Source organism: Antedon bifida, chromosome 2, assembly GCF_963402885.1.
Source record: "Antedon bifida chromosome 2, ecAntBifi1.1, whole genome shotgun sequence".
Classification (NCBI taxonomy): Eukaryota; Metazoa; Echinodermata; class Crinoidea; order Comatulida; family Antedonidae; genus Antedon; species Antedon bifida.
Genome location: NC_136227.1, coordinates 10743829 through 10760010, shown reverse-complemented (window position 1 = coordinate 10760010; position 16182 = coordinate 10743829). Strand labels below are relative to the sequence as shown.

General features: G+C 33.1%; 2 protein-coding genes across 4 annotated transcripts in view; one reads left to right on the top strand and one right to left on the bottom strand.

Annotated features, from left to right (window-relative positions):
• LOC144835143 (cytosolic acyl coenzyme A thioester hydrolase-like) overlaps positions 1–16182 on the top strand; it is a 29056-nt gene that overhangs the window by 6900 nt on the left and 5974 nt on the right. The window contains exons 1-4 of one of the 3 annotated variants that reach the window (XM_078690197.1): positions 3635–3719; positions 11498–11610; positions 13420–13540; positions 15508–15676. In XM_078690197.1, the coding sequence (XP_078546323.1) occupies positions 3687–3719; positions 11498–11610; positions 13420–13540; positions 15508–15676 (436 nt within the window). In that variant the 5' untranslated portion in view covers positions 3635–3686. Of the gene's footprint in view, positions 1–3634; positions 3720–11192; positions 11304–11497; positions 11611–13419; positions 13541–15507; positions 15677–16182 lie in introns of those variants that run through there. The other 2 variants (XM_078690199.1, XM_078690198.1) reach the window with 2 other exon arrangements.
• Positions 5509–10999, bottom strand: LOC144835155 (uncharacterized). The gene is made up of 4 exons (XM_078690213.1): positions 10220–10999; positions 8425–8565; positions 7752–7932; positions 5509–7172 (listed from the first exon to the last, which is right to left on the bottom strand). Exons 1-4 carry the CDS (start codon positions 10569–10571, stop codon positions 6926–6928), a joined length of 921 nt encoding a protein of 306 aa, XP_078546339.1. The 5' UTR covers positions 10572–10999; the 3' UTR covers positions 5509–6925.

The following is a 16182-nucleotide window of genomic DNA, read 5'->3' as shown; positions in this document are numbered from 1 at the left end:
CAAGCTGCTGTAGACTTATCTCCAAATGACTTAGCTTTGTTGGTTGAAGATTCTCTTCAGGATTGTATCTCTAAGTTCATACCCCTTTCAAAACAAATTAATGGTAAACGGAAACAGTGGATGAATAAGGATGTAGCAGAAATAATTAAACAAAAGCACAAGGCATGGAATGTTTACCAAAATAAAAGAAATGATGCATCTTGGAAGGAGTTTGTGAGAGTTAGAAACAAATCTACTGCGGAGATTCGTAAAGCAAAGGCATCTTTTGAGCGTAAACTGGCATCAGAGGTAAAAGAGAATCCCAAAGCATTTTGGACGTATATTAAAACGAAGTCAAAGATTAAGCATGGTATTCCAGATTTGGTAGATCATAGTGGAGTGTCTGTGTCTTCAAGTAAAATGAAAGCAGAAATTTTTAATGAGGTATTTGTTAAAGTGTATACCAAAGAGGATTTAACCCAACCCCAACATTTTAATTCAGAGGAACGTAAGACAGATAATAGAGTCGATTCAGTTTTATTTGAGGTGGAAGAAGTTGTGAAGCATTTGAAGGGTTTAGATGTAAGTAAATCTCCTGGCCCTGATATGATAAATTCAAGAGTACTTAAAGAAACTGCTGACATTATTGGAGGAGTAATTACTTTATTATTTAACAAATTAATGGCTGTAGGAGAAGTCCCTGACTCTTGGAAGAGAGCTGAAGTAGTACCTCTGTTTAAAAAGGGTAATAAAAGTGAACCATTAAATTATAGACCTGTAAGCCTAACTTCCATATTATGCAAAACAATGGAGATATTTGTGAAAGATAAAATCTATGATCATTTGGAAACTTGTAACCTGCTTAAAGAACAACAGCATGGCTTCCGTTCTGGTAAGTCATGTGTTACTCAGTTAATTGAAGTCATAGATTTGTGGACATCATGGTTGGATAAAGGTCTTTCATTTGATTGCATTTACTTCGATTTTCAGAAGGCGTTTGATAAAGTTCCGCATGGAAGATTGCTGTTAAAATTAAAGTCTTATGGAGTTTCTGGAAATTTATTAGGATGGATCAAAGCTTTTTTGAGTGATCGTAAGCAGAGGGTGGTTGTCAATGGGAAAAAGTCTGAATGGCGTGATGTAATTAGTGGAGTCCCCAAGGCAGTGTCCTGGGACCATTATTATTTGTTATATTTATAAATGACCTTCCAGATGTTATTTCTCATTCTGAAGTCAAGCTTTTTGCCGACGATACAAAATTGTTTAGAGTTATCCAATCTGATTCTGATAGTGCCTTGCTTCAATGTGATGTTTATGCAATGTATAGATGGTCTAAAGACTGGCAGTTGCCATTTAATTTAACAAAATGCAAAGTAATCCATTTTGGATATAGAAATGGTATGTCTCAGTATTTTATTGGAGAAGGTCCTTCCAAAGTGATCATTGAGAGTGTAACACAAGAAACCGATTTGGGGGTTTTAATAGATCATAAATTGAATTTTTCGGCTCATACTACAAAAGTTGCTAGATCTGCAAATATGATGCTGGGGATGATATGTAGGTCCTTCAAATATCTTGATAGCTCTAGTTACATGTATCTGTATAAAGCTATGGTTAGACCCAAGATGGAATATGAAGGTAGCTCTTGGATCCCACTATATCAAAAAGATAAAGACAGACTGGAGAAAGTTCAACAGAGATCAACAAGGCTGGTGTCCGAATTAAGACACAAACCATACGAAGAGAGGTTGAAGGCTTTGGACCTACCTACGTTAGTATTTAGAAAGAAAAGGGCTGATGTATTACAAACATTTAAAATATTTAATAAGTATGAGAAAATAAATGATGAGAAGCTCTTTGCAAAATCTAATTATAAACAAACTAGAGGACACAGTTTCAAAGTCTCTAAACCCAAGATAAATTTAAACGTTAGAAAGAGTGCATACTCGGTAAGAGTGGTAGATTATTGGAACTCATTACCCAGTCATGTAGTAGAGGCACAATCGGTCAAATCGGGCATTGCTAAATATTGGTCTGACCACCACATCAAGTTTCGCCCGTACGTTAATGAAGAGTTTGCAGTTATGACGATGGAGGGACAAATGAGCTAGTTCTCAATGTCCGAAGTTCAAGGTAAATTCTACAGCTCACTATGTTGTCGGTCGGTTGGTCGGTCGGTCGGTAAACACTAACTTGAGCACGCGACTGCAGCCATGTATATGGCCTTGTTAGTTCTTAAATTACAGGCCAAAATGGGCATTTTCGTTGGTGACGATATTAAGAACTATAAATGAAAAGTTTTACTGTGTAAATCAACATTTTTATTATTTAAAAAATATATGCCTACCTACTGTACTACTCGACGAAGAACCAGTACCCGACCTATGTCCCAGAACCTTTGTGCACGTACGTATAAATAAATCACGTAGTATTTTATACGCGAGAGGAACATAAAATAAAGACTATATCTTTCTTTTAAAATTGTTTTTTAAAGGTTTCTTCACTCACCAGTGTTCGTTGGCTTTGCTTCATTGTTTGTTTACCAATTGATTTGATTATAATAATTAGTAATCGAAAAATGTAGAATTGTATCGGTCAGTATTTCATACACAGTTGATGTATCAAGTTGTAGATGATTTGTGTTGATATCGTTGCTATAGCTGTTGTTCTGGATACATAGCGCGCATAATTCCACCGCACAACGATGAACGCACGGTCATGCGCACTGGGCTGCTGGTTCACTCAGTTGCTAAGATTGCGCGATAATGACTTATTCACACCGCCCCCACCTATTAAAGTCATTTTCGCTACCATCATGATCTTCGTTTTAAAAAAGATGTTACAGTTCATAACCAGCAATTAATGTTCGAACTTCGTCCGTTCGAAAAGTCACTCTTGATTTTATTCCTTTTTTCCGCATGCTTACGGAAATGAAGAGTAAAGGATGCCCCTTAGTATAGAGCAGTCGAGTCAGCGTTGTTTTAGTTGTAAATGTTAATCTTGCAACATGAAATTATATATGTTTATGTGTGGAAAGTAAAAAGTGTTGATTATGTCTAGCCTACAATACTAGTAAGCTATTTACTTGTGATAAGACGTACAATTCTATTTTCAAAAGAACACAACTTAAAAATATGTAACAATTAATCCTTAAATTCAAGTTGACAAAACATGAGACATAAATAATATAATATAATTATTGTTTTAAATCATAAAACTGCTATATCGATCCTCAATACAAAATTGATTGTAAAAAATAGTTTATTGTAACTGCACGTTGATTAGTGTTTGTAGCATAAAAACGCTGAGAGGAACTTGCGGCGTGAAGTAGTGGGAACAGGATCAATGGTGTCAACTGAAACTCTGTGTTCATCATCATTGGCTGCAAAATCACTGCCATTGCTAACATTACTTGCATCATTTGCACTGGCATCACTTGCACTGGCATATGCCCATTAATAGTTTCTTTGATTATTTCCGTATGCTCGGCCACTTTAGTGTTATGGCCTCTGGTGTTACGAAAGTGTCGTCGAAGTTTGCGGAAAAAACGTTGGAAAATGTCTATGTAGGCTATACTTGGATGAGATTCAATTGTTATAACTATCTATAAAAGCGCCATTCCAGAAAATAGCATTCAAGGTCAATACACTCATGACTCCGCTTGAGTAAGACGTGCTGAACGAGAGCTCCCGATATTACTTTTCATAATGGCTACAACACGTTCCAAAAAGCCTGACAACGTAAGTTTTGAAGAATTTGTTAAAGAATCTCTTTCCAATATCATGAAATCACAAAATAACCTTGAGAGTAAACTAGCTGAATCTATTAAATTTAACGAAGACAGAATTATTGCTCTGGAAAAGGCTCAGTCGCGATACGAAGCTAGGCATGCGGAACTCGTTGACGATTTGCATACAGCTCGCAACACAATTGCGTCTATGCAAGCTGAGCTGAACAAGGCTGAACGCTTCTCCAGGAGAAATAATATTCGCATTGTGGGAATCGCTAAATCGGATAACGAAAACCCAATCAACATTGTTGAAGATTTCTTAGCCACTCATTTTAAAATTAAACCGACGATTGAGAGAGCCCATCGAGACGGTCTAGGATTCGAAGGCAAGCCGCCCCATATACTCTTTAAAGTGCTTTCATATGTGGACAAAGTAACAATCCTCAAAAACCGACATAAACTCGCTAGTTCAGGTGCCTACATTATAGACTCGGTCCCTTATTATTTTTAACATATATAAACGATCTCCCCAACTGTTCCAAATTACTCAAATTTATACTTTATGCGGATGACACTAATATTATTTATTCTCATAAAAATGATCAAATTTTACTTAATACAATTAATAGTGAATTACGCAAAGTTTCTGATTGGTTCCAAATCAATAAATTATCGCTAAATGAATCCAAATCAAATTATATTATATTTAAACATAAAAACAAAAAATCCATCTCTCAAAACTTAAAAGTTTTAATTAATGACAAGGTAATCACACGTGTTGAGGAAACCAAATTTCTTGGCGTCTCCATTGACTCAAAATTATCTTGGAAACATCATATCAATACAATCTGCAACACAATTGCGAGAAACACTGGTATGATGAACAAATTAAAGTACACACTTCCATCAAACATTTTATTTAATTTATATAATACTTTAATTCTTCCGTACATATCATACTGCAACATTGCCTGGGCCGTTACACCTGGCAAGTTCAGCACTTTATGCCCCTGGACTAGTTTCGAAACTACCAATATTGACCGAATTTTTAAATTGCAAAAACGAGCAATCCGAATCTGTTCAGGGGCATCATTCAGATCTCATTCAAAACACTTATTTTTTAACTTTAAATCTCTCAACGTCTTTGATGTTAATAAACTTCAAACTGCATTATTCATGTACCGACTTACAAATAATCTACTTCCGACCCACATATGTTCACTCTTTACTAAACCTTCTGATACCCATACACATTTTACCCGTTTTTCCAATACTAATGTATACACTGTTAAAAACTGCGACTCGCACATTAGACGTCATTCAATACTTTATACCGGACCTAAACTTTGGGAAAGTCTTTCACATTCACTGATAAAGAAACCTTCACTTTTTAGTTTTAAAATTACATATAAGCAATCTCTAATCCAAGCATATGATGAATAAGGTGTTATGATTATTTTTAATAATGTTAATTTATTGTTATTCTATTTTTTATATATTATAATTTAGTCACAACTATTACTGATATTTGTTATTCTCTAATTTTTACTAGGCATTTTGTACAGCAAATATCAATATTTCATGTGCTGTTTTTTGTCATGTACCGTAACTGCAGTCTTGTTAGGGGGTCAAGCTTAAAGTGTCTTACTTATTTGACCTCCTTTCACACTTCTTTGTTGTACAAGTTTCTCTATATATTTTGTTTAAATTAGTTTGATTACCTTAATGTTTCACATAACTTGTATTATTTTTGAAGTGTGAAAAATTGAATAAAAGAAGAAAAAGAAGAAAGAATGTATTGGCCCCTCAAAAACATAAAAATGAAGATTAATTAAATCAGACTTTGAATAGGTTTGTAGTTTTAATACATTTTATCACTTTCATATAATTATATTAATACTGTTTTCACTTTTAAAATGACAAAATAAATGGTTAAACTTAACCAAAAAAATAACTATATTTTTCTCTATTCAATTTTCTGTCAAAAAGTGGAAATTTTAGTGACATTAAAATGGCATATTCAACAAAACTTGTTCTAAGAATTATTTTTTCAAGGGGAAAAAATATATTTGATGTTAATAGAAAAATCATAATTCATGTTGATTTTTTAAATTATTATAATTTACAATTAACACTGCCCCTTGAAGTGTTCTTTTTTTCTAGATTAAAACTTATTTTAAGTATTTTAAGCAGATAATCTGAGTAAGTGAAGACATAACATCGTTATAAACATAATTTAAATTTCAAATATGTAGCCATAACCACAAACCCTTCCACTAGGTAAATTTATTTGCGCGGATCAAAAGCATTGGCTAATGCATGGGTATTCAGATTTCTTTAGGCCTACACTTTTCATGATGCAGGAAACAAATTTTAAAATATCGAGCATTTTTTTATAGCATTTTTGAAATTAATGAACAATTTAAAAAAGATGCATTTGTTCTCTGTTAAACTAAATGTAGCTTTTGCAACTTTATGCTTTGCACAAAATACTTTTTTAACATTATTATATAAATTCTTTCTATACAATATAATTTAATCTATGTTATATAAAACAAGGTATATTTATTTGGATAAAATATTTTTGTTTGAACTATAATTTTATACTAATTCAATATTTGAATACATTTTAAAGAATGTTTTTTTAATTTAAATAAACATTTTCTAATGTTGTTTATAGAAATTTATAATTTGGCGTTAAAAAATCATTTTTGAAATGATATAAACATCATTTTTATAAAAACAGTTGCAAACACAATTTATTCGCAAATTATAATGAATATTGTTTCATATAATAATGCTTTAAAAAATATATATATACACAGTGTACCGATAGAGGGAAATGGCAAACATGCGTCTACAGTGGGTATAAAATCATATTAAACCACTGGGAGTGATAATTTTTCTTTTTTTTTACATGGAGTGAACTTGGCCTAGTCTCTGTGCATTGTTTCTGCACTTTAGTAGGTAAAGTTGCTGTTTGTTGAGTTTTCAATTGAATTTTAAAATAAATGTGTTCATATTTACCTAAGCTAGCTAGGAAGGAAAGAGGCGTTGTAAAAAGTTTTTTTTCACACATTTTTTAACATGCTTTTAACTCCACCCCATACAAACCCATACAAAAACATTTTAAGATCGACTTAGCTTACAATCTACACCCAAACTTGCCAATTTGTAGCGACGTCATCATGGTTCCCCAATTCCCTCTATTTACTTTTATAATGCTTTGACAACTTCTGATAACAAAGCTGGATAGTTTTGATCGAAGGTCAACGATGGCAGTGACAAGATGTTGTCACCGTCCTTGACAGACACGACAGAGAGTTGCGCAAGAGGCGTCGCCTGTTGGTTGCCTCCCATTTCAAGGGATAAACTCGGCAAAAGACTTTCAACAGATTGCACCATGAATGGGTCATCGCCTAGAAGATTCTTGTTTCTCTCTACTCTATTTACTCGCTTCGGTCTGAAAAATAAAATGATATGAGATGAGTTACAGGATTGTTCCCCAAAAGCATTAAAAATCAGACTTTGAATAAGCCATTTTGTAATTTTAGTCAAGTTACAAACAAAAAATAAAATATATATCAAATAAATGGTTACATTTAAACAAAACCCATTGGCTGGCAGCCAATTTGACCACTTTTTACTTTAAATTGCATAGGTAAATAATTTTTTTTAATCCAGCAAAGTTGTAAATAACTATTTATGTGACATTAACATTTTTTCAAGGGGACAATATATCTTTAACAACGATGTAGGCCATACTGTATATCGTGAAAGGGTGTATTTCTATGCTATACCAATGATAAGATTATGTAACTAACAACAATCAATCCAATTCCAATTCAGTTATGAACTGACTTTAATTACTAGAACTTAAAATCTCTAATAACCGAGTTGTTTTTATGTATTGTTTATTTTGGTGACAGTTACTGTAGGGTAAAGAATAATTTGTTTAAATACATCCATTCAAACTATCCTACAACATTAAATGTCCTGTTCCTGTTATATCAATCTTGCATCTACTGTCCCTATACTTTACCTTCCTCTCTTAATTGTAGCAGGTTTTTTTTCTACTTCGACAACATCAAATAACCGAAAGAGTAAGTCTGTATTTGCTACAGTGGTTTTAATTGTTTTAATGGGGCACCGTGAATGTTTAAGTTCTTTCATTTCTTCTGGCTTTTTCTCCCTTTCTTCTGGTGGCGTTACTGGTCTCACCTCTGTAAATATGAAAATGTATACACTTTTCAACAAGTTTGCTAAAAATAAATTATACCATGTACTAATAAAAAATAACATTTCCGAGGGGCAAGCTTAAAGTATATTTATGATACTTGTTTGGTCACAGAGATTCGTAAGGCATAAATGCTTTTCATAATTACCATATTTACATATTGCAATGTTATACAGTATAAGGAATTACTGCCTCATTGAGCCTAGTTTTTATTGTTGGTCAAATAAATAAATGAATGAAATGAGCTCTGCCTACACTATCAAACTTTATGTGACAAAAAATGTTATGCCCATAATAATATTGACACCATGACATCATATCACTACCATAATTGGGCACATCGCACTCTTTTTGTCAAACTAGTTAGACAGAGCTTAGAGTTCATATTATTTGAATATCCATTGATTGATTCTTTGTTGCATACACACACAATACTGCATGCAATACAGTACTGTAGATGAAAATAACATAAGTTTACCACTTAGATCCTCGTTCGTTTTCTCGTGTTTCCATAGAGGAGGGAGAACTGTGTAGTTAGAACCTGGGGGTAACATAGTAGGATTATTAGGCTGTTGCCAGAAGGATTGTGGTAAAGCACGTCTTCGCATTGGCATCGGTTCTATATAAATGAGAATAAGTTGAAAATTAAAATATTGTAGTTAAAGATTGACCTCCTGAAAAAAAAAATGCACAATCAAAATGTCACATAATAGTCACTTGACCAAACAATTATTTAAATGAAAAAAAAAATAAAATGTTGTTGTAAACTGGAAACTCCCTAAAAGATCTTGTTAAGTTTAACTGTTTCTTGGTTTCATTGAATAACTTTATTAAAACTACAAAATGACCTATATTCAAAGTTTTATTCTATTCATCTTTATTTTTCATGTATTTTTTTTTTGGTTGGGGGAGGGGGGAGAGTTTGGTTGTAATACATGTTTAAATAGGCATTATGATTTCAAGAAATTATGAAATACTGGTAAAAAATTTATAATTTAACCAACTACATGCATTACAAGTGTCAAATGACATAATCTTTGTTATAATAAGATTGCTTTTGTGTTAATACAAGGAAAAGAGGTTTGGTAAGTGTAAATCAATAAATTCATTTTAACAATACTGAGTTAGTCAACAAGACTAGAGATTCAGCTATGTATGCAAACACAATTAAGAGCTATTCTATCATACAGTGAATAGTGTTGAGGTGGATGGAAAGGGAAGATAAGTGGTGAAAATGTGTCTAGATCAGGGGTGGGGCCAACCGTAGACATACAAAAGGGTGCCTGGAAGTAGGGGTTGGAGGGGGGGGGGGGAGAATGTCGGGATGAAGAAATATGAAAATAACGAGTATGTTGACGATAATGTCGATGAAGAAGACAGATGATGAAGATGAAGATGATGTAGATGTTGATGGAGGAGTATGATGTTGATGACGAAGAAGATGTACGTATGATGTTGATGGAAGAATAGATGTTGATGTAGATGATGATGTATGTTGTTGATGATGTTGATGGAAGAGTAGATGTTGATGTATGTTGTTGATATTGATGAAGATCAAGTATGGTGTCGTTGAAAGATGACGATGTATGTTGTTGATGATGATGTTGATGGAAGAGTTGATGTTGTTGATGATGATGATGTATGTTGTTGATGGAAGAGTTGATGTTGTTGATGATGATGATGTATGTTGTTGATGTTGATGAAGATCAAGTATGGTGTCGTTGAAAGATGATGATGTATGTTGTTGATGATGATGTTGATGGAAGAGTATGATGTCATTGAAGCTGATGATGATGTTGTTGATGAAGACGATGTTGTTGATGATGATGTTGATGGAAGAGTATGATGTCGTTGAAGATGATGATGATGTTGTTGATGAAGAGACGATGTTGTTGATGATGATGTTGATGGAGGAGTATGATGTCGTTGAAGATGATGATGTTGTTGATGATGTTGACGATGAAGATGATGATGATATGACGTTATTGGTGATGATGTTGATGGAAGATGATGATTATGATACCAAATTTTCTTGATGAATATGAGATTGATGATGTTGGTAATAATTTCAATGTAGTTGATTGATAATGATGATGTTCCTGTTGATGATACAGTATATGCTGTTTTATGTCAATGATTTTGATGGTCTTGATTTATGATGAAGATGTTCAATGTTGATGATGACAAATATCAGTTTCAAATAATATTTGTTTAAATTGATACTAATTAACATACTAATTTGCTATTAGTTTCAGCGATATTTCATACAGTACCTCTTTTCTGTTTTATCTGTCTGTTAGTCCCATCCTTTTTAATTTCCTCCTTTGAAAGAGAGGCTGTCTGTGCATTGTTATTGTTATCATTTGCTGATAATGACTGCAGCCTTAATTTTTTCTTAGTTTTTAAAACATCTTGCTTTTTTAACTTTATGTCTTTTCCATGGTAGGTAAATCCCGGTGGTCGAACATAGATCGGACCACTCGATGTACTGCTGCTGGGTGATAAGGGGGCTTTGCTATCATGATCGGATGCATCTCCTTCATCAGAACTTATACTGAGAGGTGCGGTTGGTCGCCTTTTGCCACCACTCCCATGCCTCACCTCATCAGAATTTTGATCAGTCATTTCTCAAAAAGAGTCACATTGCATTGAAATTAAAACAATAAAGAAGTAAAATATAATCCTCTGTTTAGCTCTTTACATTTCACATTTTCGTTTGATTTGATTCTTCTGTTTGATCTAATCGAATGTGGCATCGGACAACAATAATGATTGAGGAGAGCAATATTCCTCCGTATTGAAAATTCCGTCTCGTGCACACCAAACACCAGAGTCTAGAGAGGTACTGGCTCATCAATACCAATGACAATTGAGTTATTTGTTATCCATGGGGTCATCACAAAATGAAGTTGCATACATCTATACTATATCACCGTTAGATACACAAAGACAATGTGTTGACAATCCACTGTTCTATAATTTATATATTTTCATCTAATAATATAACAAAGGATACATTTGCAAAAGATGAACAGTACAACGCAGCCATATTTTCATTTTTTCCGCGAGATGAGTGTTGTTGTGTATAAACAATTCAGTTACCAAGTCCTTACTTTCAACTCTATGACCCTTGGCAATTAGATGATCTCAATTCTGATTGGTCAATGATAACGTCATTAAGTTCAGTTGCTGACTTCACGGCTCACTGAACACACAATCCAACCGAGACGAAAAGTTTAACTTCAGCAGTCAGTGAGCTGCTGATGATCCGCTGTGTTATAAAATTATTGTATTCATAATATAAATGTAAAGAAAGGCCAAACAAGAGCACAGAAGAGTTTCCGAGTTTCTGAATTGGTAATATATAAATACATGTAATGCCTAGATTGGTATGGTCGACTGATTATTCAGTTGTCTTTCAATGTTTAAAAACATCGTTTGCAGCCAAGCAATTTAGGCCTGCTGTACGCTGTTTGCGAACGAAAACACCAGCGGTAGAAGCGGCCAGGTTGTCGCCTTGTCTTTCTGCTACTAGTGCTTGTATATTTCAGAAGTTCCAGCCTAGGCCTAGAAGATTTTTTTCTCAAGTATCGTGGAACCTTGATGATTGGGTAGTGAAAATGATGCATGAAGACCACGATGAATGTGACGTGCAAATCTGCAGGTATGATTAGACTAGGCTAGTAGAAGGCTTATTTATTTTCAGTATTGGTCATTTTTTGTTTTGAATCTAGGCCTAGCTAGTTAGGCTTATTGTAATTGTTAACCTGAATCATTGATTTACATTTGTTCTGTCTGTATGTTTGTTTTTGTTTTATATTGCAAAATAATTGGGCTTTTGTCCATGGCTCCACATTTTGTTTATTATGTTGCTTGTTTTGTTGAGCATACATCTAGTCTAGTTTACTGCACTAACTGCGGGTCAGTCTAATTACCGAAAACAACCAAAAATAACCGAAAACAAACCAAAAACAAACTAAAAACAAAATAGAAAAATCTAAATACCGAAAACAAATTTGTATAATATTTTTGTTAATGTCGCCCTCTACTGATGGGTGTTTTTAAAGCTAAGACCATGTAGAGAGAAAACTGCACACGCAAATGCCAAGGAAGATCCTACCAAATGGTATTGTGCACAAAATACAACTCAAAATCGTACAAATTCATTGCGTTTTCGTCACTTACAATAATGCACTTGTCAATTGCATGACCCACTATACCACCCCTGGGAGAGGTGCGTCATTTGTCCGATGTGCGTCATAACTTTTTAATATTATGACGCACCTGTACGTAAAAAATGTGACCTTCTTTTAGGTGACCATGACACACCCATTTTGACGCACTGTAACCATGTTTTTTATGATATTTTTAGTGGTAAAGTGACGGAAATTGACACACCATCGGTTTTTTACGTACCCCTGCATCAGTAATTATTTGTAAATGACCGGGGGTCGTATAGTGGGTCATACAATTGACAAGTGCATAAGTTAATACTGAAGTGCAGATTAAGGAAAAAAGTTATTTTATAACTACGGTAATTTTTACAGATTTTATTGTGAATCCTTTATCGTGAGCTTGTTTTAAGTATACTTTATAGTCCGTAATATTATCAATATTCTTAAAATATCATTTTTGTATTATTATCTTTGAAAATCTAAAGTTGAAAGTTGATCATGATTATCGTACTCACAATTAATGTGAGGAGTACAGTACATGCGTTGGTTTCTGGATCAAAAATTGAAAGACTAAAAATCAAAATATGTAAAGATTCTGTAAGTAAATGCGGTGTTTATCATTGATTGATTGTACGATTTTTAATTGTATTTTATGCACACATACCATTTCGTAAGGTCTTCCTTGGCTTTTGCGCACTCTTCTCTGGCATGGTCTTAGCTCTAGAAACACCCATCAGTAGAGGGTGACATTTAAAACAAATTATACAAATTTGTTTTCGGTATATTAGATTATTTTTTTGTTTGTTTTCGGTTGTTTATGGTTGTTTTCGGTTGTTTTCGGTAATTAGACTGACCGCTAACTGCAACTTGGTGTGGCTCTATTCACTTATCAAACTTAGTGAGCTATTTCCCTTATAAAAAATTGTTTACATTGTTTTAATGCCATTTTAATGTCATTGTCACATTTATAGTTAACTGTCATTTAAAGCAACAAATAGTCAAATTATCTGTCAGGTTTCTGGTTAAATTCAACCGTTTATTTTTTCTACGGAAGTGAATAACTGCATTGATGGCCTACAGTATATAAAGTCTAATTTTATTAATCTTCATTTTTCATGTTTGTTGGAACAATACATCTTTAATAATAAATATTTCACTGAAGTCAAAAGATATCACTTAACCAAAATCTTTTTCTGACAAACAAATTGACTATTTTTTTGCTTTAAGGTAATCCTTATTTGTAAGTTAAGCTGAAATAGAAATTTCTGAAGATGTGAGTCAAATGTTGTATTTTGCAGATTAATGAAACCAGATGATGCAAATATCGCTGGCAATGTGCATGGTGGTATCATCTTGAATATGATTGAAGAAGCAGGAATTATTGCCAGCACAAGACATTGTAACAACCCATCTCACAAGGTATGATGTCATGGACAGACGCATTGGTGTTTCAACTATTGTCACGAGAAACATCTTTCCATTCCTATTAATATTTTTACTTGTTATAAATACAGTTGAAATCAATTTAAAATTTCCAGATCATCTGGATGTGTACAGTATATCCACCAACAAAACCCCTTCACTTTTGTAGAGACCATCCATCCACAATATCCATATGGCCTAAACCATTCGAAAAGGCAGCGCTAACATTTTGAATGCTCAGTATTGTCTTTTGGTATTTGTTTGTTTTAATGTTTTAGGTAGTCGTGCCTCATTGATTTGTTCTGTCTGTATGTTTGTTTTTGTTTTATATGGAAAAATAATTTTTGAATGCCCAGTAGAACAATTATAGATGGCGCACACTACTGTAGGTTGATCAAATGTGATCAGTCAATGACAGCCTAGCTTTGTGTTGTGTGTGGGGTTACTGTCACTGTCTAACAAAAATTTACGCACAAAATTAAACACAAGGGGTTATCTTCCAAGTGCGGATAACCAATAACAAAATTACATGATGCTGATGATGATACATGATGATGTGATAATTAATCTCAACAACAACAATCCTCTAATCAAATGACAAGAATCTATAATTAGCTGTGTTATTCAGACATTTATTTAAACTTTGTTTATGACGTCAGCAATTTTTAAAATTCTATCATAAATTCACAATCAAAAGACATTTTTCAATGAAACTCAACACAAGTATACTTTATGGAGAAACTTCCTTAAAAAATATAACCGATTACTAGTATGTTTAATGCATTACTCCCACATTAATAATGACGAATTTAAAAATGTAAAAATCAGTTAAATCAAGGAAGGGTGAATCTGGTAAAATATGTATTCAATGAAACACCCCACTTTGAATAAACACATCACCACATGCATGCCATATTGTTAATTAACTTGTTTCTATTTGTATAAGAATTCATTGACTTCCATGATTATCTACAATTTACCAAGTATTTTTACTGTATTTCATCACTTCTTGATAATAATTGTTTTGTATTTTATCTATAAAATTTATTTAGGGAATTTATTTGATACATGTTACCATGGCATATTGCACCCAAAATAAGTAATCGCCTGCCTTGAATAAACATGATTGTGGTTTAACAGTACACTTAGAATTGTTCTTATTTTGGGATGGGTTTCTTAGTTTGAATTTACTATAAATATTATAGTTAATTGAATTCTTCATAACCATTTCCAATTAATTCTACAACATCATAATTCAAGTAAAAAATAAACCGGTTATGGGAGCATTTACTGTAACAAACAACTGGTTGTTCAATAAAGAATAGGGATGGGTCCCAACAATCGTGAAACATATGGAAGATTCTTTTTGGATCAATAGGATTTTTTTACCTGCACCCATGGCCTTTAAAATGTAATTTTAAAACCTGTTTTGTTGGAGACTTCTAACTCGCCCAATTCACCTACCACCACCTTTTATATGGTGATTGCGTTGTTTATCTGCCCACTATTTCGTCTGTCTGCAAACCAATATGTATCACATTTATTTTTTTTTCTATTTAAGTTAAATGTTGTTATTTTATATACCTCCACCAAGGAGGTTATATTTTTGTCTGCAAAATTTATTTCTTTGTGTGTTGTCTGAATTGTCAAATTGTAACTTGTTTGGTCATCAACTGAAAACTACATAATTAATGTAACTACCGGTACATCAATTTTACATACCAATAATGATAATATGTTACATTAAACAACTCCTGTATTTTAAACAATAGAAAAATTATTTTTGATTCAGCCTTGGCAGAGGTATTAAATCTAAATGACTAAATAAATGATTAATCTCATTACTATAATAATTTTGTATGAGAGGGAAAAATCTGATATGGAAAAATGGTGTAACAATAAACTTCATGCCACATTGACTGTGTGGCATAAAGTTTGTTTGTTAAACTTTATGTTTTATTTAGGATAAAGCGTTCGAGCCAAGTGCATCAGCTTTAGTACGAGTTGAAACCACCGACTTTCTTCAACCAATGTACATCGGTGAACTTGCAGAACTCCGAGGGATGGTAACATATACGGCACCCCACTCTGTAGAAGTCAAAGTCATAGTAACAGCGGAGAATCTGTTAAAAGGTAAGTATAGAAAGACAGTAAATTAAAATTGTTGATTGGAAGCTATTTGTAATAAAACTACTATTTTCATAATGTGAAATATTTCGATTTTCATATACTTTTTTCCTTAAACATCACAAGCGATGGAATATTCTAACTGTCACTTGTCATTGGTCAACTTGATTGTGTTGCGTCTCTAATGGAACCAAATAAAGAAAATGCCTAAAATTTACATAAATTACACTGAGTTTTGTTAAATCTTATATTAAACGTAAAAAATTCCTGTAGCACCATTTTTTTATTAAAGAAGCTAATTACTTTAGTTTAAGATGTTTGTTCTGCATTACTGCTTTCAAAAAGTAGCTTGGATTATTATAAATGTTGTTGCAAAGGTTTAATTTCTAATAAAAACATAATTTTTAAACCGGGAGCTACCTTTTAACACGTTTGCTGCCGGCGTTGAGATTACTCTTCATATCGGTTTTGTCACAATAATCGTTAACCAGCATATAACGTCATAGAACATC

What these genes read in the sequence shown, in the direction of transcription:
- LOC144835155 (XM_078690213.1), bottom strand. Translation starts at nt 10,571, where the DNA reads ATGACTGATCAAAATTCTGATGAGGTGAGGCATGGGAGTGGTGGCAAA. An exon ending in ACAGATAAAACAGAAAAGAG is followed by an intron (nt 8,566 to 10,219) that starts GTACTGTATGAA and finishes TCATTTATATAG; the next exon opens with AACCGATGCCAATGCGAAGA. An exon ending in AACGAACGAGGATCTAAGTG is followed by an intron (nt 7,933 to 8,424) that starts GTAAACTTATGT and finishes TCATATTTACAG; the next exon opens with AGGTGAGACCAGTAACGCCA.